Source organism: Semicossyphus pulcher, unplaced genomic scaffold, assembly GCF_022749685.1.
Source record: "Semicossyphus pulcher isolate SPU_LCO1_2020_fin unplaced genomic scaffold, fSemPul1.0.p SCAF_10, whole genome shotgun sequence".
NCBI lineage: Eukaryota > Metazoa > Chordata > Actinopteri > Labriformes > Labridae > Semicossyphus > Semicossyphus pulcher.
Window position 1 is genome coordinate 10,563,088 of NW_027211604.1, and position 24,970 is coordinate 10,588,057.

The following is a 24,970-nucleotide window of genomic DNA, read 5'->3' on the forward strand; positions in this document are numbered from 1 at the left end:
ACAAATCACTAAAAATAACACTCTCCAAATATAAAAGATAGGACAACATGGGAAGGAGACAGTTTGGAGGGAAGAAGGGAAATGTAACACGTTTAAAAAGCTAAAATGTATCACTGAAAGTCACCAAACCTAAACCTGAAACCGGTATGTAGAATAACCTGCTTTAAGTGCAGCACTTCAGCTGAGATGTTGTTGCTCTGAACAACACAGGAACAGACATTACAATTGGAAATCACAGCCCCTCTGCAGAATCTCATTAACTGGATATAATGAGAATATAATGAGGATTTAAAGATGTGGACCAAACTCACCTGATGGTTACACAAACCTTTTGTTCCTGGTAGCAGCGTGAAGCAGACGTCTCGGACACCATATGCTGCTATTAAGGCCTTAATGGTCCCGGAGCAGGTGGGCAGATTGTGGGCGACAGTCCCTTCTGTCCTGATGCCAAGAGGAGAGGAGACGGCCTGGAAGTGGACACTGGTCAGCAGCATAATGTAGATGACATGAGCACACCTGTGAGCACTGAGGACGCCAATTTTTAAAGAGGGGGTATTATGCTGTTTCACATTTTAACACATATCTATAATGTTACAATGTTGGATGTCCAGACTAAACGTGGGTGAAGTTTCAAATCTGTAGGTAAATGCATGTTGGAGTAATCCCCTGCTAAAATAGACTCAGTCTGCAGGCTGCTGTGAACGCCAGGATTCAGACAGACTTTGTGATGTCACAGTGGAGGAACTCTATATTTGGGCATGGGCCCGAGACACAGCAGCACTTCCTGCACCTGGCACAGTTCAAGGACACGCCCACACTGTTTGGTTAAGAATGTCTTGGAGAAAGTGTTTCTTTGGCTGTGAAGGAAAGACATCAGTGTTCACTTTTCCAAAGGACAAGTGCAGCAGACATTCATTTCAAATCGAAACAGTGAAGTTTATTCTTTGTCGACAAATCTGTAACACAGCGACAGGGTAGGAGGCGTGCCTCAAATACAGAGTTCTGCCCCTCGGCAGGCTTCAGAAAGCTGGCCAATCAGAAGAAAGCTGACCTGTAGGGGTGGGGATTCTTAAAGGGACAGAGCTGACTTGAGTCGTTTCAGGCAGAGGCTGTATGAGGGCCTGCACAGAGCACCAGTGTGAGAAAAATGATGTAACTATAAATGATGCTAAGCTACTCCACAGGTATCACAGAGTGAAATATGAAGCTTGAAATTAGCATAATACCCTCCCTTTAACCACACATAAAGAATGAAAAGAACTTACCGTTTCTGGTTACAACGGGAAGTTTGATAGTTTAACACACAAGATCACTCTGATGACTAAAGGCCGCACATCATGCACCAGAATCAGACGGCTCCACCCAAACCTTCAACAAGACCACCTACAGCGTCTTTCTGCACTGCACAGTAGACCGAAACCAAGCGGTCTACTAACCATGCATTAAAAACCAAAAATATATATAACAAAAATACATTTAAAACCACACAAAGCTTTACATGAATTATACAGTATGTGCGTGTTTAAGATGTTTTGACCAGTCTGCTGCAGTCGGTAAAGATGACAACATATTTACTTACTTTCAAAATCATGTTTATTAAATTTAGAAAACACCATTTCGTTAACAGTTTCATAGCAATAGCAGGAAAAGAACTGAAACTGTAAGAGAGAGACGTAGATGGGGCCTTGGCCAACCCCTGAGTTTAAAAACCGGCTGTGTTTTGGAGCTCGTCCGTCCCTACGTCTGCTCTCTGCGGGGTCACCTGCATCTAACCTGGCATAGACTAGAAGAGAGAGTCAGTGTGGTAGTGAACATCTCAAGGTCTAAAGAAACGAGACATAAGAAAAACTTTGTAGACATCAGGTAGAAAAGTTGATTTGCAAAGTCACTTTTCAAGTCAAGGTATTTCCTGCCAAAATATATACCGAGTATGCAACATTAACGTGTAATTAGGTTGCCAAACCGTATCGGTACGTAGGTTTAATCACTTAGGGAGGGGGTACTGCACAGCTTTAGGGGAGGGGGGTTGGGGGGGAACTTAGGGGTGCAGTACAGATGTAGTCCGAGGAGGAAGTGCAAACAATGTCTATAAGGAGTGTTTGTTGAGGGGGTCGGGTGGGTGACGGGTTACGGGGGTATGAGCAGAATACGGCTCCCCCCCTTTCCTCATCAAGGTGCTGAGAGGGGCGACTCTCTGGAGGGCGAGCCCGAGATATCCTCAGGGGGGAAAACTGTGAGTGTGCAGGCTCGGATCCCGCCCAGCGACTCGGGCAAGTCAAACACTTTGTGCCATTCGTCTTTCTCGGGGTCGTACTTCTGTACTATTTCCACCATGCAGCGATTGTTCCACGAGTAACCGCCCACCACGTAGATCTTATTCTCAAACACGGCCACGCCCACGTCGCTCTGGCCTCGCAGCATGGCAGCGATAGGTGTCCATAAGTCGAGGGCGGGGGAGTAGTATTCGCAGCTCAGCACGTCGTCGTAGTCGCTCGTGCCTCTGAAGTGATTGCCCCCGATCACGTACAGCCGGTCGCCCACCGTGCACATGCAGTGGAGGCCGCGCACCGTCGTCATGGGCGCTTTCTGAGTCCATTTATCCGCATCGGGGTCAAAGCACATCAGCTCCTTCTGAAAGGTGTCATGAGTGATTCCCCCTGTAGCGAAAAGACAACACAGAGCGCAAATTAGCCTCATCACTGATCATTTGGGGGAGGAAAACAGCTTTGCAGACAGATCAGACAGATCGGTGACTCATTGGACCATGCCAACCTACATTTTCATTTATTTAGGCCGTGTGGTCGAGCAGCCAAAACACACGGACGGTCACATTTGTCTCAGTAGCTTGGTGAAGAATAAGAATCAGGATAAAGGCTGTGCATTTTCAAATCTCACCTCTCCTCGTTCCCCATTTCTCAAACGTTAACTCAAAGTCAACATCCGATACACAGAGTGAACTGTATTTTGACAAACTTTAAAGCGACATCCTCGTTTGTTCGCCGTCTTTTCTGCAGCGGGAAATATTGCTGGTGATGAGCAGTCAAAGCACAAAGACGAACAACATTACAAAACGCGCACAAACAGAGTGTAGACGCCGGGACACAAAAAGCCGAGGGAAAGTGGGGAGGGAAAGAAAAAAAAAAAAACAGGACATGTCTACAGGGAAGGCTTAAAATAAAGAGGAACACAATCCCAGCATGCATTTGGGTGGAAGCCAGCCCACCCCTCCCCCCCGCAGGCGGAGTGACTAGGAGCAAATGCAGTGAAGATTTGCGGAGCATGGCGAATAGAGGCAGAATCCCTCTTTTGCTGCTGCCCAGTGATCGTGTGCTGGCTTTATTGTGCAGGCCTAAGCCGTCTATTCAGCTGCCATGACTCAGATCTGTGATGCTGCACCTCCTTAACTGATCAAATCCACAGATAGCCCGACTCTCCCTTTTCTTTGTCCAAGTAGTCCATGGGGCAAGTCTGCTATTAAAATCCAGACAAGGGAACAGTGCGTTAGGTCCTTATAATTCCTCTCAAGAGGCCCTGCTGCTATTCTGATTCAGTTCAAGGGCTTTGGCCTTTCCCTGATACAATAATGTCTGATCAGTATCCCACTATCCTAATGTCTAATCAGAGCCATTAGTCAGACAAGGTTCTGCTCAGCTGAGCCAATCCAGAGAGACAGGCTAAAAGCATTTGCCCTTCCTTAGACGGCACAGGACGGGCTGGGTTATTGTTTGTATTGTCTGCTACATATGCCACACAAATACACCCTCCTGTTCAGTCCTGTTGTAAAGCAGCGACCTGCTTGGCTGGTTTAATCCGCCACATGTGGGACGCAAAGAAAGATGGAGAATAGACAGAGGTGAGGCGGGAAAAGTGGGGTTTAGCGCATCCTTAAAATACCCCATCATTATAAAAACTTAAGCACAGGCGTTAGATGATGTTTACTGAAGACACAACCAAACTACTGTGAGGATTATAGAATTTTCTGTAGGATGATGGGAACATACGGATCAATATTCTACAGTGAGCTCTGTTTGGATTGTGAATGTAACTGAAGCAGTCTTGGCTCCTCATCTCTCTTTAGAAGATCTGTGCTTTACCGTCCCGATTCAGGTGAGATATATTCAGTAAGCAGAGTTTCTCCACAGACCAAAAACACACTCCTCAAATTGTAACATCAAGTTCATCATACGGCCTTTTGTATTTAAGTCTGGGGATCTTACGATCACATCAGCCCTCTGTATGAGCACCCATTCAACACTCCAGACATCTAGCTTCTATAGTGAACTCAAGATTTTAAGTTGAGACACTTTGATTATTGTCATTTTGTGTCATCACTGACATCTATTAAATACTGCATTTTTTATTCCAGTCATGAAGCGGGGTATTGCCTGCAGACATCACATGTCACCCCTTCCTATCCTAATTAATTAACATTTTTATGAGGCCATGTCAACAGAAAATAATTAACACTTTCCTGCAAATACATGTATGTCTAATGATCTGTTGTAATGCAGTTGTGTAACACTCTTCACAAGTGTGAAATTATCTGTAAATCACTTGTGACTTTGAACCTAGAGTCATGAATCTTGCACTGTAAATGGCCAGGGGGAAAGATTCAAGGAGAAGAACAAGACAAAAGGTCTATTTGTGTCGTCTACAAAGGAAACCTGGTGATTACTGCAGGGACGCTCACACATAAGTCACGTTTAGCAGATCCAACTAAGAGCGTAGAATTAGGTAGGGATGGTAGGGACAATTCAGTCATTTCTGTAGATAACTAACAATAATTTTGTCCAAAAATTAATATACGATATGAATAACTGTTGCACTTTCAACCTGCGGAGGTGTCGTGTATATGACTCAGCCATCACTCTGTCTGTCACTGTAAACAAGGACTGCAGTCTACAGTTCAGTTCGTGCACTTAAACTGAAATGTATACAGCTGAACATGTCTCATGCGCAAATGGCCACTTTTTGTGCCGCGTCCGTCCGCGCTGTCCATATGCATGCGCACTCTCTCTCTCTCTCTCTCCCTGAGGGAGCGCAGTTCATTTAAATATTAATAATATACTTTTATATATTAATACTAATATTAATTAATATTGCTACCCTAATGTCTATGACTAAGGGGGAGATGAAGACACAGAGATTGGAGATCATAAACTAAAGTAATTTCTTCTTTTCAGTTTCATGTTTGTGTAAATAATGTCAATAAAAACTTTGTCAGCTGACTTAGCATTTTAAAAATGAGCAGCGATGTAGGACTATAAAAGCTAATTGCAGATATTTATTAATTTCAGTGGAATTGTTGTCCAATAACTGACATTAAAAAATAGCAGTAAAAATGTAGAAGATTTAGTTTGTCCACAAGAGAGCAGACAAAAAAAGAAAAATGTAAAGGACTCCAAAATATCAGCCTGAAAAACCCTGTGACAGTCCGGCTATAACGACAACGAATTACTACAAAATAATTGGAAATGTTCAACACCTGTCGGTGATGAGACCGTCTGCAGTCCTGACACCTACGTGTAAATTACTCAGAGTTGTGCACAGTGTCCTTGTTGACGATGACTCAGTAAAAAATGGTCTGAATTGCGCATTCTCAGGATCTCCACGCAGATATTAAACTCTCATGTGAGAACCTGAAGCAGGGCGGCTCTGTGCTGGTTCAGTACTCATGTCTGAACTCTGCCACACCACTTGAGCTGTGATGGTCTGTGGGCTGAGTGGATTTGTCAGGTTCATCCAGCTGACAGAATGTCTTCAGACAGCGCCGCGGCACAGCCGGAGAAAGTGACCTGATCTGCTGTGACAGACGGACACAGAACTGCACTTCAGCATGGGTCACCTTGCACAGCGAGACTCTAACCCCCGAGACCGTGGGCGCTATAGTGGAGCCTCGGTGCAGCTAAATTCCTTAAACGGGTAATGCTCTGTTACCTGTGCCTTTTGCATTAACCATTACCTTCTACATTAAAAGCACTGCGGCCTATTACAGACAGCTTTCACATGACCTTTTAACAGAAAACTGCTAGACTAGCATAATCCTGTAACACGCACATGTTCTCTTCCTTCCACATGTAGTTCTAGCTGCTGCAGGTGCAAAGCATGACATTGTGACATTTTGTATTATGCTATTTGGTGCTTTTGAGGGCATCTGCGAAACATGAAACCAACACAAAAGGAATCCATTAAAATATCAAAAAGGGTGAGCAGTAAATACTCTGTACTGAAGAGTCCAGCCTCAGGCGAAGAGAGGAACAGCTGGCTACCAGCAGATTAGCTGAGTCCCCGACTATTTTGTTATTCATCATTTCAGTTTATTTATTTTAAAAAGTGAAAATGTGTCTTTCATCTCCACTCCACTGTAATATTAGGCTTGCCAAATCATATGGTCCATGTGGTCCCAAATATGCCCCAGTTCCTTCCCTTGCCAAGGGAAATACTGACTAATTAAAACTGTTCTGAAAAGTTGAGCTTTTTGTTGATATAAACAACGATAGTAATCATGTATGAAGTTGGTTGTTAATTGCTGGCCTGTTTCCAAAGAGTTACAGCTCGTTAATAGGAAATCAAATTAAAAAAAGGGGGCCGCATGCACTGTTGAGTTTCTCACATGCATGCACACAAAGAGAATTCTAGCAGCACTTTGTGTTGAAAAAACAAGACGACCCGAGAAAAACAGGCAAATGCATCGCGTGTGTGTTGTGCAATTTACTGTGAAAAACCAGAACAATTTAATGTTTAACTAATAAGGTAAGTTAAGTGTTATATGCAGAAATATATTATAATAAAACATTTGCAGGTACAATGAGACCTGTGGATTATGACATTGAAAGCACTGGTTGTGTGCACAGTAATTAAGATCAGGGCGTGTATCTGATTAAACAGTGTGTATGTTCGTCAGCACCTCACATTGTAAGCTTAGTGTAAGCCCAATACCACTGCTGTTTGTAAGTAGAGTATTATAGCGCAACAATGTTAATGCTAATGTATGTTAATTCACCTGAGCAAAAGACATAAATCTATCCCCATTACCCATAAACCACCTCTTTAATTTGCTCGTCGATATAATACTGCATTGGTTTACTTTATTACTGACAATAATCTCCCTTTTTACCCTTTTATTTCTTCTTCACCTGTTTCCAAACTGTAGAAAACAATCTGCTCTGATCTCCTTGTTTCATGTTTACGGAGGCTATTTACATGTACATGTTGTAGAACGATGAAAGAACCGACAGCCAGGGAGGGATTAACACAGGCTCCTCAGTGTTGCACCTCCTACACGGGCTTCACTCCTCCACTTTGCTCCCTCCTTCCCAATTTCCCTTCCACCTCTCCACACCCCCCCAAACTCCCCCTCTCCTCCCTTGTAGCGCTGCTCTGGATTAGTCACACTGAGAAAAACTAGGGCTCATCTCCATAACGCGGGATTTGTTTTCGATCCTATGAAGTGAACAAGTACTGAGGTGACACCTAAGGAGCGAGCAGTCGCAGCCTATAGGCACAATGTCGGTGTCTAGCACCCTTTGACTGCAGCTCTGAGGCCTCACAGACTTTATCTTACATCATGTGTGTGTTCAGCGGAGACGTGTGAGGAATGATTTGTAAAACACACCCTTTTAAATTAACTTCAAACGCTACACATCCGGCATTAGCACACTGAAACAACAAAGTACTGTGTGTACTATTTGTCATAAATCTGAATGACTAATTCATGCTACTCATATTAATAACACAGACGTGTGTTTTACTATGGTGTCCTGACTTACACTGTTGTCTGCTGAAGTGTCAATCACAATCAGTGTTTGATTGTTTCCTTAGATCATGAAGAAACACACAGCCCTCTCTCTATGACTCACGGCGATGTATAATACATGCCGCTGGGTTTTTGAGGAAAGGTATCACATGAGGTGAGCGCAGAATACATTTCACGTCGTTTGCTGCCGTGACATGCTTGGGAAGGGAACGCATCTCTAATTGGAAATCACAATGCATTGTGGTTAATTTCATTGCAAGACATGAAATCTGTTTTTATCTCACACAACATCACACACACGTCTTTATTTACAGTTGAACGTACTCACCTGAAATATACATATAACCACCGTACACTGTCCCAGCATGGCCGTAATGCGGCTCATTCATTTTGGCAACATATGTCCATTCATTTGTCCGTGGGTTGTAGCACTCCACAGTAGCTTGAAGAAAAAGATGGGAAAAAAAAAAGAACGTATTAGTAGAAAGTAGGTCAAGACACAACTAAGGAGGACAAACAGCAGCAAATGAGGCCTTGGAGGGTCTCAGCGTGGGAGCTAAAACACGGATTTAAATACAGAGTACACATCCCCGAAAACCCCACCAGCACTGACTGCACAGGAAATAGGGAGATTGTAAGATCCTTTATCTTAAGGAGCCCAAGGGTGCTTCTGCAAAATCTGAGGAAAACCGGAATAAGGTCGCCGGGATTCAGAAGAGATGCTCAGAGGTGAAAAGAGATGCGACATGCTGGACGACCAGCAGGAGCGATCGAGACGTATGCATCTTAAAGATGTAATACATGATGGAGTGGGATAATATAAGATTACAGCAGGAGGGCTTGCATTGCGCTTTTTGGCCTTTTTATCAAACGTTATCTTCAAACATAAGGAGCGCAAACCAAGCAAAGCATCACGGGCCATAGATTAGTTACAGTTCCAGATAAGGGAAGTCTCATCTGCATAACAGGATAAGGATTTACTGTACTTTTTCATGTCACCAACAGGGGTGCAGATAAAGCACATAGTATCTAGTTTTCAGTTTGCAGCCGATGGAAAAAGTCGACGCTGAACTGATTAACGGTGATTAAACACAATAGGCGGTCTCAGCTGAATAGCAAGAATAAGATTGGACACTTTTTAAAGGCTTCGGTTTAAATAAATGGTTTAATCAATGACTTGGAAAAAATGATTAAATACAGCATTAAGCCCACAAAGGGAGAGTGGGCCGGCTCGGGAAATCTCTGCGGGGAAAATGAGTGAGAACCGTACTCTGCTTGCTCGACAACTATCATCAAAGTGACCTTGAGCTGAGCACAATCTCCAGCAGGCGCTCAGCAGAAGCAGTGAGGACATTTTATAAGACAATGGCTGCACTGAGCAGAACTAAAAAACTCAATGTTGAATTTCATGAATGCAGAACAAAAAAAGAAGGCTCAATATTGAAAATCTTTTGGTGTTTATTTACCCACAGAGACCTGAGGCTGATATCTTCCCTTACAGGTGCAACCATTAGAATAAATAAAACTGTTCTCTCTGATGTTCTTATGATCACCTGGATAGGTCACATTCCTAATTAGCACAAATTTCCCTCCCTGGATGTTGTTCAGAAAAACTGAACGCTCCAAGGGTCAAGCAGGCAGCTGGTGACATCTGGTGATAATCACTGTTTAGCATACTTCGCTGACCCGGAGCAGTGGTTCGCAACATGAGGGACAAGGCCCCATAATGGGATCAAAAGACAGTGTGATTGGTCGCAGTAATCTCAAATTATTAACAGGGAAGGACAGAAGAATAAAAAATTCTGCTCAGTTTTTTGAAGACCCCATTTTTTGTGTGTTTGAAAGAGCTGCAAACCAAAAAAGAAACAAGAATCACCTTTACTGACCTGAACATTTCTGCTTCTGTAGAGCAGGTTCCAAAAATAAAAGCTTAAAAGTCTCTTATAAAGATGTTATTTCTTCCTTTCACATTAAATATATAATTCTGCTGTTGACATTTGAATTTACAAAATGAAAAATGGTATTGATCAGGTGTAAAAATGGGTCTTTCAATCTCATCATTTGGTTCCAAAATATCACCTTTCACAATTAAAAAAAAACAAGGCATAAAGGGAGAACAGAGTCCGGCCATGTGAGCAAAATCAATCCCAGTAAATATCAAAAGCTTCTTCCACCAAATATCCGCCTTGACGTTGTTAAGCTTTTCCTTTATAATCCTTGCATTTCACATGTAACAATAAAACCACGCCCGTATGACCTCCCCGAAGTAAACAAACATAATGCAGAGGCCGAGCACATCCACGCAAACATCAAGGCTCGGCCACATGCAGGGGAAGGGCAGTGGAACGTAAAGCAGGAAAAAGGGGAGTTGTGTAGACAGGCAGTGAACCGGGGCCGTGTTCTTTGGTCTAATTATAACCCAGAAGAGGAGACTGCTCACACTGTGGCCTCTCTCTCTCTCTCTGTGCTGCACTCGCAGAGCTGAGTTTAAGTACTGGGTGGCACCTCTCTGTGGTCCGCAGATACGGGTGGAGAAATTCCAGATTGGTTATTCGGCATCAAGGAGGAAACTACGCTCAAAGGGTATAAATATCTCAGGTTGTTGAAGTGCTTCTAGCGGGGGGATGGATTGATGCTTACATTATGAAGATGATTGATACAAGCCTTAAACTTAATCCTCTCTTTCAGCCCGGTAGAGTTCAGTAAAGTGATCCACTCGACAGCAATACTAAAGGCTGCAGCTTTTTATATTGGACTGTGCGATATGATCAAATAAATGATCAACTCAATGATTCCTGACACCGAACAGTGAACATTACAAAGGACTTTGTGTTGAAATGCTTCTATACTTGATTGCATTAGATCGTAAAGGGTGCTCATGACAACGTGCGCACCCTCTACATTTAATTAAATTACACAGAGATTATGAGCGCGACATGTTGAAACAGCAAATGATGTGTAGGCACAACACTTGATTACCAGCGTCAGCATGCTTGCAGCCTTATTAAGCCCAACTGTTTTTCTCCTGGTGCTCCTTCATTTTTAAGAGTATAATCTCATACAATATTAATCAGCTGCTTGTGCTGTTGCTTAAAAGGAAAGTTAAAACAAACAAGCGGGGAAATAAACTCACCGAGCTCCCCGGCAGCGTTCCTTCCACCAACGGCGTAGAGGTGTCCCTTGAGTGCACTGAGGTGGAAGAAGGTACGCTTCTCATTAAGGCATGCCACCTGCATCCACTTGTTGTAGCGCGGGTCGTACCGGAACACCGTGTCCACTGCCGTCTTGCCTTTGGTGTCATAGTTGCTTTGGCCGCCCACCACGTAGAGGAAGTTGCCGATGACTGCAATGCCGTGTTGGTAGCGGGGTGCATCCATGGGTGCCAGCGCCTTCCACTCATGAGCCTTCTCATCAAAAAGGCGCAGCTCCTTACTCACAACTAGCTGCTGGCGCAGGACACCACCCAGGGTGACCAGGTGGGCGCTGTCTGAGCGGATGGCTGTCCGTTCTGACTGCATAACTGGCTGCATGTAGGGCATCATTTGGTAGTTGCTAGCTTCCAGGAGAAGGTTGACACACGTGTTGTCCGTGCGCATAAAGTCCACCGTCTGCACGTGATTGATGAGCTCCTGTGGGTTCATGAGGGGGAAGCGGATGTTCTTCATGAGTTTCGGGGCAAAGTCCATTCGACCGTCTTCGTAGCGTAGCCAGCGGCACGCGGCCTTGAACAAGTCCAACTCAGTGCAGTGTTTCAAGCTGTTGCTGGACAGTACAAAAGCTAACCGTTCAAATGGAAGCTTGACAAACTCTCCCGTGCCCAGCAGTGAGGGGAAGTTCTTCAGGATGAAGTTGTTGACATATTTGTCCACCTCTGTGAGGTTATACGTGTTGGCAATGCGGCCCACTTCTACGCAGTTGTCAAGAGAAACCTGCAGAGAAGAAGGAAAATCTAAATCTTGGGCAGCTGCAATTAAGACTGACATCTTATCAGGACGTGAACAATTTGATCTTCCCAACTTGAACAGAGAAACTCTCCTCTTCAGACAGTTTAATTTGAAAATGTCAGTGATTTAGCATTGAAGGATGCTGAAATTACAATTCCTGTCCTAATCTGCTTCCTAGAACATTCAGTAACCTGTAAGCAGTTTATTTGAAAGTTAAAAAAACAAGCTCATACATTCTCAACACACCAAAACATAGTTTAGGACGACTGAAATGTATTCTTCTTTTTATTTCTAAATCTTTTATATTATTAAAAGGTGGAGTACTAGGTGATCACCTTAGCTCACAGCTCTATTCTTTATTGACTGACTGGTCTCTGTTGCCGACAGTTATTAAAAGCTATTCAGTTTTAGTCCGAATAAAACAAAACAAAAACAAATGAACCTTTTACAGAAAAAAATTACTTGAAAGTCCTGATATCCAGTTATTTAGCCAATGGCCTTAATGTGTTCAAGGAAAAACCTCCGACTAGTGAAGACTGAAGGGAAATCTGTGTTCTGTATAGTGTCTGCCTCCTTACCCCAGATATAAGAAAAACTTTGCAGAAGTCCAGCACAGGGAGGATTTGTAAGAAGCTGGCCGCTTCAAGTGTGTCTTGCAGATTCTCCATGTTGAGCGATAATTTTGCAGTGTAGATAAAGTCAATGATCTTCTTCAGGCCTATTCGGTTTACTCCGTGAAGCTTGATGCACATTAAGTCCTGTTCCTTCATTCCACCTGCATGGGGAGACGGCAGAGGATGAGAAAAAGCAGACGCTCACAAGTGGTTTAACTCCTTCATAATCTTGTCTGAGGGACAGGGCGGTGGGCTGGGACTATTTGATGTTTTAAAGGTTGGAATAACGTTGGAAAATTAAAGCTACGTCACAGAACAAATTCAATAAGAAGAAACGCAGCATTTTATTTAGTTGCATTTGCCATTATATTGATGTCAATCATATGTTTTCAGTGTCAAAGCACTTAAAGGTCAGAGTAAGGATTGAAGGTCTTAGGGAGAATCTCATTGCTCAGCATCTATGCTCAGACAGCTATCACTAATGCTCTAAGTAGTGTCCCCTCACACCTACTTTAACAAGCTCTTCTTGTGTTGTCAGGGCAGCACCGTCATCTATATTTCAACCTTTATTTACCAAATCAAACCTTACTTTCATTGCTCATTATGCGCTTGTAATCTCTATTTACAGATTCTACGTAGAAATGTAGAATCAGTAGACAGGGACGTGGATTTCAGGGATGTATAGTGTCCGAGTAATATTGACCAATCACGTATCAGCAGGCTGCGGTTAAAAAACAGGAAAAACAGCACACAGAGCAAAAGCAGGCGGGACGTAATGCGCCGTAATGACATCCCGGCTCCCATCAGCGTGATCTGACGATGATTTACCTTCATAATAAGCTACACACACGGCATGTTCAGCGTGTCCACAGAGGCTATATCGTCGTCAGACTATAGCTGATGGGATCCAAGACTATGCACTTTGTAATGCAAACAACTAGGTACTAAATAACTAAGCAATCTCTAGTCATAAAATGTAACATGTTCATTGAAATGGGTTCAATCAAAGCAGTAAGTTCCTTTATTACCAACACCAGTGTTTCCCTGGGTTCAACATGTTATAGTCATATAAAACCTGGTTTGTTAAAGCTGCGTTGTTAGTTTAATTACCTTTTTGCGTTCTGAAAAGACTATAAGACTAGAACCTGCTTAAAGTCTATATACTGCTCCTTTAACACACACTGTAGGTATTTAAATAAATGTACTCAAGGTTTGTCCACCTCTGCATACAGTGCAAATAGAAGAAGGTACTGTTGTGATGTGGGCACAAGGTCAATATAAGTAATTTCTTGGGAGGCAAAGTGACACTGACATAACTGTGACTGTGTGGATCTGCATGAATAAAAAGTGCTTTATTAGAGATTAAATTGCTGGAGAGAAGAAGATATAAGGTGATCACTGCATGTGTCATAGCAACAGGAAGCACATCCCACACAGTACATGACTGGTGCAAGTAAAACTGCAAACCCACTGTTGCGCAGATGTTCTGGTCACCGCGAGGCTTGTTTTTCGACCCACCTGTGAACATGGCTTTGAAATAGTCGGAGGAGGAGGCCATCATGGCGCGGTGTACAGGGAAAGCTTCGTCGCCGTCCCCAGCCACCAGTGTGACGTCACATAGTAAACCTTCTATCCTCAGCTGGTCAAATCCCTGAGCAGGGAACAGAAAGGTGAGAGATTACTGAGGAGGCTTAGGTGACCCGAACTTTGCAAATAGACAATAACATTAACAAATCCGTCGCAGCCTGCTGTGTTTAAACTTGGGGAAAGAATCACAAACTTCTATGTTCCAGTATGGACCCATGGAGATACTGTTTAGCCACAGTCTTTCAGCTGTGAGCTCATGCACTCAAAACTGTGTGTGATGGCCTTGTTGTCTACTTGTGCTGTCTGACTGATTGAGGCCTGCTTGTGTTCTTGCATGCAACAGGAACAGGATTACATGTACAGAGCTACAGCTACAGTGTATTGTCCCCTCTTGGCAGGGCAACAAAGTAGGGTCTTGTGCAGCATGGAGGCATGTGCTCTACAACAAAGAAATCCTGTCCACATGCAAACAAAGTGAACTCACACCACATTCTTAAGACTTCTCTGCACACCTGATTTCATAGACGACTACACCTTATGATGTTTTAATGAAGTTAAACCCATCCTCATCTCGGTCCTATCATTAAGCAGGTCATAACAACGGTATTAAAGCAAGAAAACATGCAATACGTGGTATTAACACGCTGCAATAACTCGCATCAATGGGAGAGTTTTAGGTGGGTTGCTTCCACATGTACCAGCTAAGTCTTCTAACTAACTGTGGCTGCAGGGTGATCAGATCAGATGGCCTGGGAATATCATTATTATTCCCTTACTGTGCTCTGACACCAGAAGATTAATGTGCAGACAAAGCAGCCAACATCCATTCATTTTCAATGAGAGCTGCTGATGAAGGCCAGCCATTGCTATGGCAGCAGCAAACAGCCCCATGCCAACACCCAGCCAGACAACTTCTGTCGATGCTGTAATACGGCATCTGTCTGCGTTTACTGAAATCCATAACTTATGTTAAACATCCATACAGGTGAGACAGGTGAGGGAGGAATGTAGGTCACTTCAGATCTTATTAAATAGTTGATTAACAGAGTTTCAAAATATTCTTATGAGCTCACTCTTCTTATCAAATCATACAGAAACATATCCCAAGAGCTTTAAGTTAATAATCAGAATATTATCTGAGTTATTAAACTGTTTCGTGTAATACATGCTATAAGCTATATTTTTGCTGCATTGAGGGTTTTTAAACGGCAAAGGAATTCAATAAGGACAGTTTGTAGTCTTGTAGTAGGCGTAGATTAACTTAGATAGAGCTTTATCTCTTTTAAAAAGTGATGGTAAGGAGTCTGAATCAGTCTCGCCACTGTGCAGTCAGCACTTTTTATATGGAAGACCTATACAGCCCACATTATTCACAGGATCTCTAAAGGAGCAGTAAGGGGAGAATTATTATCATATTTGACCCAGAATTCATGTCGTCATGAGACACTGCAGCTACATGTTTGTGCTCTCACCTGGAGAACGACTGAGCTGTGTGTGTTGCTTGTGAAGAATCGAGTGTTTCCTGTCTTTGATGCCTGAAGGTGAGCAGAGATGCCCATATCACCATAGCCCAGAGCCACTTTCATGTGAGCGTCGTCGTCCTCCACGAGGGATCTGTTAGGGAGAAGGCAAAGAGGTTTTTTTACTTCACAAATGGTGGCAAAAACATGAACTTCCATCTAATTTTAGTTTACGGAAAGTAGGACAGAGACGTTTTCAAAGTGACACTAGTTAAGGACACATTGGGTGGTGGGAGCAGAACTGCCTGCACGCCTGGAACAGCTGGAAATATTGTGTTAGGGAGAGTGACCACGGCATCCGAGGGAGCCTTCAGGGTAAGACCCCATCTCCTCTTCTATAAAGGCCACTCAGAGATCTTAAATGTCTTTAGTGGTCTCTAGATTTGATTTTCTTACAGCCCCAATAAAAAAAAAACAAGGCTTTACTTAAAGAAAAAGGCACATAACATCTGAGCCATTCCCGGAGACATCTGTTACGTTTTGGTAACAGGAGCAGGGGATAAATTAGCTGCCAACAATAGCGGCAGGCAATTTACTCCATAACTTCAGTAATGAATGTGACTCTTATCAGGCAAGTGATCAATCTGATAACTCAGACCCGATCTGCTGCAACGCCAGCAGGCTGAGGATGCTGATATTACTCCGTTTGTCTATTCATTTCACAATTTTGGCTACCATCAGATCAAAGATTATCTGCTGGATTTCCACAACGTCTGATGCTGGTATTCATTGTACCCACAGAATGAGTCTTGGTATTTAAGAGAGACCTTGACCTTTACTTTGGTGCGCATTTATCAATTCCACATGGACAACACTGGCTCAAGAGGAACAGTGGATCGTGTACTAATCAGTCAAAGTGTCCTTGCGTAAGATAGTGGACTCCAAATTCCTCCTAATGGTCCGGCTGGCACCTTGCATGGCGATGTGCCACCATTAATGAGTACATGTTTGTATGTGAATGAGACGCTGTTAAAGCTGCTGTGAGGAACTTTCAGTTTGTGTTGATTGTGGCGCCCCCTGTGGACAAAGCCGTACCTCTTATCTCTTTGCTGATTTTGTCCTGTACATGCTGAAGTGGTGTTTAACAAAAAATCTCATCCTGCTTTCTTTAAGAGTCAGTTTCTTCAAAATAAAATCATTGGACAAATTCATGCTCCTTGGATGAATAAAATCGCCATTTCTTTAGCACCAGACAAAAGACCAGCTTTACATTTTTACTTTTTAATCACTCCATGCAATCCAATGCACGACGTGGCCTCTAGGGGGCCTCAGCAAGGCTTTGGGACCAAAACACAGAATCATCAGACCAAAGTGTTTCCAAAATAGGCAACGAAGACCAAATGACAGAATCCAAGTGCTTTATTAGGGTATTTTTTGCATTGGGTGAATGCTGAAATTCTTGTGGAGGCAAATTATTTACAGTCCATAATGCTGTCTTTTCACATGGAGCGTTTTGGCTCAAGCAGGCCACTAATGAGTGTGGATTCTATAAACCGCCCGAATACATGATGCATCATCGGGCTTATTAAATGAGGACATTAGATGACATTAAACTATTTGCAGCAGTGAAAAGATCCTTAGATTCAGAGAAAACTGTGACTAAAAGATGAAACCCCAGTACGTGTGCAGACATTATCTCCGTTTTCAGCACTCTGGGAGAAAGACAAAATAAACATACGAGACAAAACATTACTAATGATGTCTGAAGTAAAGGAAGGTTTTGTTTCAAAATGTGTAATTGATTTATAATCAAGGGATTGTACAGTTTAACAGAAGTCTGCCGAGTCTGTTACAGCCTAAGGAAACAATCTGCTCTGTGGGAACATGATATAAGTGTTTCTCATCCGTGTCGTCCAACTCTTGTGATGTTGCTGTGCTCTAGGACAGTGTGATTCAAATCTAATGCAAAGTCCTTAACTGCTCCACAGAGAGCCAACGTGGAAAGATGGCAATTGTGAGTCAGAGCCCCAAGGGGAATACTCTGGGGATGTTGGTACGTTTCGTGCTGACAAAACTGACATTAGAGAATGAGACTCATTTGGGTAAAAAAATATATCTGTGAATCAACACAAATCAGCGAGGCGTTTGTCATCTCTTTTCGAACGGTGTTGATTGCACTGCCCTGCTCCTGTTTACCTTCTTTGAAAAGTGAGATTGATGCCTCTGTAAAAAAACGCTGACCTTGGTGTTGAGTGTAATTAGTTGAACAAAAGACAGAGAAACAACACGTCTTACAGCAGGTCTAAAAAAAGGTCTTTTAAAGGAAGATGAAGTTAACACCAAACAGAAAGACTCTTAACTGAGAATAATAGAGGTGGTTTGTGCAAAAGAAAGTGCCTTAACCTGCTCTGTTTTTAGCACGAGGTGATGCTCACACAGAAGGGCTACGCAACACAACAGCTCACACAAAATCGGCACTTTATAAAAGCTGAGCTTTAAAGCATTACAACCACTTTCAATGCAATATACAGAGATGACAGGATAGTCAATGAATGTGGCATGTGAGACTTGAAAGCCTGCCGTTTTACAGATGAAGATTGGCCTGCTTTTGATGAAATATTCTTTTACAAAAATGTCTGGCTCAGCACAGCAGTAAATTTGTGTCTTCAAACAGGCCCATGAGCAGGCAGTGCTTGTCAGATGTAAGAGACTAATGGTTTTTGGGTGGAATATTTATATAATTAAGCAACTCTAAGCCCCATGCGTGGATGAGCATTTGATTTTTTTTTCCTCCTGTGGTTAGCAGAGTGGTTTTACCATTGGTAAATAAATGTCCCCGATGCTCTGAGGGGACGTTAGTCAATATTTCTGAATAAAACAAAGCTTTTTAGATGCTCTTAAAAATGTTTGACAGGCTACTGTTCAAACCACTTACATCAACTTGTGCGGCAGATTTGGGGTATTTATCTCACACTCAAAACTTACTACACTTCTCTCATCCTCACTCATGAAGACAGCAACACTAAAATATGATAAATGCGACCGTGTTATGTAACGTTCAGGTGCAGGAGAAAAAACATGCCAATCATACAGACCTAAAGAATCTCCTCAATGCTGAGCAGCTCCTGTGAAAAATATTTCTCACCTACATCAACATTATAACTACAGTTCACCTGATCTCGATCAAGCTTATCAATAATTCTTCTTATAGATGAAAAGACATGCTTCAGTGAACCTTAGCGTTCATGTTTGAACTAGAAGGAGACTTTATGCAACAGTTACAGACCTTTAATCCTTCTAAACGCACGTCTATTTTAAGAGCAATCAGGTATAATGGTTTGTTCATCTGTTACATAAAAGCTGCTCTGCTTTTGTATTCATTATAGGCAGCACAGCATGACACATCAGATTAGAGAAACATTCACAGTAATTCGTCATTAATTTGATGATTGTGGAAAGATCAGTAGTGTTTTAAATATGATACTGAGAAAGAAGGAAGCTAAATACTTTTTCTCTTTGAAAGCAGATTTAATGTTAAACTAGTGTTTTAACATCAGGACACATCCAGATATTTGGCCATAAAGGCTCTGATAAAGGTAACACTAATGGCTGAATCAATAATGTGTGACAGGATTTATATGTCATTTCTAAGTGCTGACCTTTTTCATTCAGCTCTGAGATTAGCAACAACAACAATCAAAGGGGAGACAGAAGCAGGGAACTTCAAACACACACATGTTATGTAACCCTCCGTAACACACACAGGGTTTAATTGGCATAGCCGGACATTCGGGTCTAAAGCAGCTACTGGCTGTGCTTTTAATTTGAAGAAGCAAGAAGTGGCAGAAATGTTTGCTTTGGTAACTTTTGCACAGTGACTGAGATTGCTGGCAGTTGATCTTTCTTCTACGCAGTGTGAAAAGAAATACAAACGCTGGAAATGCACAATAATATGGATTTGCAAAGTTGTGAGTCACAATTTTCTAAGATGATACACAGATAAAATGTGTTAACTCTTACTTCATTGACATGTTATCAGTGTATTGGCTGCACTGTCTTGTTAGAGAAGTAACTGACCCTAAGAAACAGAGAGAAAGTTATCCAATTAAACGTGCCTAGTCTTACTGAGAGAAACATGGTGGCCACTTTATCTACAGAATAACTGGGTGAACTTTACACTGCCAGTTCAAGGCAGGATTATTACGCCTCTGTCACGCCTCGTCTTTTATGTAAAACGCTCAGAGGCGCCCCACCATTCTGCCGGCATCAGCGGCAGAGCAGAGGCGTAATAACGTCTGCGTAAACGGCGCCGTGTGTGTGCATGTGAAGCACGCGCACATTTTGCTTCCCCAGCACCGTAACGCTGTGTACAAACACACAGTGGGGCGGCTTTACGCCAGTGTTGCATGGTCCAATGTCTTTACTTTCTTCGCTGTGATACTCAGGCTCCATGTCCCTGCATGTTGCCTCACATCTTTGCAATTAAACACACCATGAAGACTTCAGCTGACGTACAGTAAACTGCAGACTTCCTTCCAGACTTTAGTGATTAGGGCAAATACATTAGGGGTATATGATGGATAAATAATAAGAGAAGGTCAGCAGGAATTTAATTGTAATTCCTTTCACGTGCCGGACAACATCTAAGCAACAGGAAGGAAGACCAATGAGGAAACATCGACAACACAAACAAAATAGGCGACAGAGACCACAGGAGGAATGGAAAACTACTCTATGATCGAGGCTGCACATGCTTAATGTCTACTACATTCACATCTCATTATATTTGACATGATAATGACAGAAGGGAATTGGTAACAAAGTATATTGTAGGAGATGATCATGGGCCACGTCTAGCAGGAGTTTGCGAACACCACCACTGAATGCGGAGCAACTGGCTTAAACAGCGGTCACAAATCACACTGACACACAGCACAGGCAATGTACTGGTACATTTACCCCGTCAGGTGGTAAGTCGGACAGGCAGCGAGGAGAGAGTGGGTTGTCCAAACCACAAAGGAGTGTTGGTGGCTGCCGGAACGAAACACAAAAGACAACAGCTACAGCATCCCACATACAAGTTGTGCTCCCTTCTAAAGACACCGGAGAGCAGAGAGACGAGAATCTCCTGCTGCCCCCGAGGCGTCTTGTTTGAAGATAATTATGACTAAAGCGTTCGTGTAGCTCAGCACTGACCAATGCAAAAAAATGTGTGAGTGAACATCAGGGGAAATCTCACAAACTATTAGCCTGTCTAACGCATTTAAATGATGCCAATTATGGGTTTATTTTGGGCTGTTTTACATTTCTCTTTGCTGATTTCTTATTTGATATGCATGATGCTTTCACCATTTAATACTGCAAAACAGTGCCTGAGATGTTGCTTACTCTAACCTCTTAATCTCTACTCATAAGTGTTTTGAATGGCAGCATTAAATATTGATCACACTTGAAAGAAATGAGGATGATTACGCTATAAAACCTCTGATCAAATGATAGATTATGATAGAAAATGCTTCTCTCCTTCAGGGTACACTGTTATTATTTTATGAGCCTTAAATTGGGGGATTTAAAAAGATCCAAATTATTATTTTTTTCTTCAAACATTGAGCACAGGTAAAGTCTAAGGTTATAACTTATAGATTAAGATAAAAGCCCGTTATCGTTCTCAGATAAAGACACTAAATCGTAGCCGTAAACACTGCATCTTAGATTTAGATCCCCCATTTAGATTTTCAGCCGGGCTCGGAGAAAGAAATGATTTAAAGGAAATCTTAAGAAGCCGAGGAGGAAGTTTGGAGGATTGAAAAAGAAGCATTAAAGATAAAAGAAATAAGTGTGGCAGTCTATCCAGCCGCTTCATGTCAGTGGAAAGCTTAAAAACATCCTTCCACCAGTGACAGTTCAGTAAGCTAAAGTCAACTTGGCCTTTTCCCTGGGATGACAGAGGAAGGGTCTTAAAAGATTAATGAGTGTATAGCTTTGCTGCCTCGTCATGCTTAGCCATGCATCGAGAGAAACTTTAATAATCTCATCTTTTTCTGGTTGGGAACATCTGAACGAGCGATGTCATGGTTTCTGGAGCAAAATACGGAAGGAGTCGTGAGGTGAAATGTACTGCAAAATATGCTTAGACCCATGTTTAAGTCCATCTTACACATATGCTTCTTCTTTTCTGACAAGATAACTATCTACAGTATTGAATTTACAATTAAAAGGAGCAAGTTACAGAATATGATGTACTTATTTTTATGTAAAACAGGGTCACCTGTCAGTTCCTGGTCTCTGCATCCAACCATTACTTCCTCACAAGAGACAGGAAGAACAATCGGCACAAATTCCAAATAAAGTGTGTGTAGCGCTAATGAAAACTTGATTGCGAACTGCATCACACAGGCATTTAAAAGTTTCTTTGCATGTCTTAAGTTGCTCACAGCTACAATGGACTCAAGTGACACTGCTTCAACAGGGGCGCAGGAAGAGCCTGAGAGCAAGAAAGACACACAATGAGGCAGCAGTGAAAACTGGCAGAGCAGCAAGAAAATAGCAACTTCGACATTTCATATAGAAAGAAAAAAGGATACCTCTGCCCCATTGACAGAAAGATCAAAAGACTCCTACGGTCTGGCTGAAGCTCTCGGAGCACTTACTCGAGCAGCAGAATCTGAATCACTCACACAAAAAAAAATAGACAGGCGTGAGAAAAGGTGACCAGGTGCGTGGAGGGAAAAACAAGGGCAACTCTCTAGAAACGTCTGAAGTGATGCGAGAGACGTCAGGAGGGAAATCCCTCTTTGTGCAGGCAAACAGAGAAATGACAGACTCCTAACCCGAGGAGTGTTCTCAATCACTGAGCACAGCGATGCTATAAAGCTACACGTCGAACAGCTTCTTCTCCTGGGAAAAAGGCTTCTGACACGCTGGTGATCTTAAGTACCGTTTGTAGAGATGCAGGGAATAGAAACACCTACATAATGTAATATAATCAGATACAATACAGAGAAAGCCCTACAGAGCGTTCCACTGTCATAAAACTCAGTAAAATTGGCTTTGGTTAAAAAAAAAAAAAAAAAGTACAAAATTGAGATACATATGATACAATGCATCAGTACCACAGCCTCACACAGCAGGGATGCTGCAGCAGCAGCACAGTGCTGAGGGACGGAGTCAAACCCAGGCCAGCGACATCAAGAACAGAGCCTCCGTACATGGGAAGCGCTATTTGAGAAGTGAACTAAACCAGCGCCCCGTAGAGGTCAACCAGGTCAAACTTTTTTTTATTCAAAACTCAGATTTTTGCTTTTTCATTTTTCTCAATTTTGTCCTTTCCATCCATCCATCCCTTATCTATACCGGAGTACCTGGAGAGAACCCACACATGCTCGGGGAGACCATGCAAACTCCACACAGAAAGGACCACTTTGTCCGAACCAGGATTCGAACTACGAACTTTCTAGCTGTGAGGCGCTAACCCCTTCTCCACCTTGCAGCCCCTGTCTTTTACAATTCAAGCAACTGTCATCAGAAGTGTCAAATAATTTGTTGGATGAATAAATGAAACAATTCAATAAGACAATATTCAAAGTTGAATGAAAATCCATTAATTTGATACAAGACAACATTGGTTTGAGAACTATTGAAGCACTTTTTTAAATTAACAAATAGTGCAAACATTCTTTGTGTTCTCCTGACTTATAGTTGTTTGGATATGTTCTGCTCTACTTTGTAGCCATTAGTGTCCAATTCCTCAGATTTCTGGTGTCATTTCCACCAGCTGACTTTGCTTAAAGCCGTCTTAAAACCAGCCAATGAAGACTTTACAAGCTGAGTGTAAGACAACACTACCAGCGTCTGAACCAATGACTGTATATATAGATGGATGATGCGTCTCCATCTGCTCTCAGTGTACAAAAGTGTAGCCAAAATAGCCCCGTGACGGGCGCTGCCATCTTGGGCTGGTGACGTCATTTGGAGCCAGAGCTGCGCAGTCGAGATCAGCGGGTGGAGCTGCCGTAGCCACGTCCGCTAACCAACACACACATTTAACTTACCGAAAAAAAAAAGAAAAGATCCCGCACGTCTGCGTATTCAACATCAGAACAGCTTCTTGTGTTGGTCTGAAGCAGATGTTAGTGACTGTAGTGTCTTTCTCTTTGATCCTCCTCTACTCTGCTAATCTTGAACAGATCGGCTGCAGGAGCCATATTTGTCAACAGAGCTGTCAATCATCATTTTTATGGCATCAAACAGCTAATTAAAACTAAACTTGTCAGAAAAATGAACACTTGGACGTAAATCAGCATGATAAGAAAAAACTATAATGACAGAAACCATGTTTGAGAAACATTTATTTGACGTGTATTTTGATTTTGTCCCATCTGTTAACATGGATAGAAGCGGGCTTTATGAGCAATACTGCAGCCAGTCAGCAGGGGGCGATAGAGATGTTTTGGCTTCACTTTAAGGGAGCTGTCATATCGTCCATCCTTTTATACAAACTATGGTCTCAATAGTTTAGATCGCACACAACGTTTCCCTGCAACACTGATTCCATACACCAATCAGGGTTCAGCATGACACAAGCCACAGATCATCCAATGGGTAACTCTATTCTAATACACAAACATGCTTACATTCAGCACCTGCATATTCATTTCAAACTTCTCCACCTTCCTTGAAGCAGCAACACTTTTTCACTTCAAAATAAACTGAAAATTAACAAGGGCGAGAAAAAAAGAAAAAAAAATTCTCGCAACACTTCAGAGGTTCTGGTACAGCTTTTGTTTCCTTTCCCTCCACCATACGCGGCGGGAAGCAGCAGTGCAGAGAAAAGGAGGTCTTAAAATTCTCCTCTCATACCCTCTCTTTTCCATCAAACAGACTTCGGTGCATCTGAAATGTGGCGGCGGATCTGGTGGATAGGTTGCATTAAAAAAAAGAATATAATCATCAAAGCCAATGCAGACATTTTTAAGCAACAAAACACAAAAATAAGCCGTGATGTATCCAGTTGTGTCTTTTTCATCCATTCATTAAGGTCCGGTAAAGAGGAAGTATCATCTCTCATTAGACTGATCAAACAGCTGTGACCCATGTGTCTGACAAATGTTGCGTGCTCTGCCCATTCTGATGAAAATTAGCACTTCTCTAATTAATGCTCTGGCTTAACCAGATGAGCGGCTAGTTGCGAGGTACTATTTTCAGCATCAACAGTCACTTTAAATGCTGGAAGTCGCACATGGATACATTGGGATTTAAAATTGGAATTATCAAGAAACTGAAGGTTTTAATTAAAGTGAAATATGGTTATTTTAGTAGGATCACCAACTGAAAGAAAAACTGAAAATATGGTAACATTTAAAAACATTTATGAGCTTCAGTAAACGTGCAATGAAAATGTACTAAATGTTGCACTAAATGTACTAGACACATGCTGATGTTAGGTGATATGAATGAAGCTCCTAGATTATGTCGCATCTCCCCGTTACCTCACATTCTATTAACTGCAACTATAGGCATGTGTTCAAATTATTTGCTCACTCCGTCCAGAACAAACTGTCCATGATCGCTTGATAATTGCTCCAATCACTGCTAATAATCATAGCAGGC

General features: G+C 42.4%; 1 protein-coding gene across 3 annotated transcripts in view; it reads right to left on the reverse strand.

The window, feature by feature from the left end:
• Window positions 1–1,601: 1,601 nt before the first annotated feature.
• The window catches only part of klhl13 (kelch-like family member 13), a 35,703-nt gene continuing 12,334 nt past the window's right edge, over window positions 1,602–24,970 (reverse strand). For 2 of the 3 annotated variants that reach the window (XM_069671887.1, XM_069671879.1), the window contains 6 exons: window positions 15,374–15,515; window positions 13,833–13,965; window positions 12,279–12,475; window positions 10,890–11,685; window positions 8,085–8,198; window positions 1,602–2,657 (listed from right to left, as the gene is read on the reverse strand). In XM_069671887.1, coding sequence (XP_069527988.1) covers window positions 2,170–2,657; window positions 8,085–8,198; window positions 10,890–11,685; window positions 12,279–12,475; window positions 13,833–13,965; window positions 15,374–15,515 — 1,870 coding nt within the window. In that variant the 3' untranslated portion in view covers window positions 1,602–2,169. Of the gene's footprint in view, window positions 2,658–8,084; window positions 8,199–10,889; window positions 11,686–12,278; window positions 12,476–13,832; window positions 13,966–15,373; window positions 15,516–24,970 lie in introns of those variants that run through there. The other variant, XM_069671893.1, reaches the window with a different exon arrangement.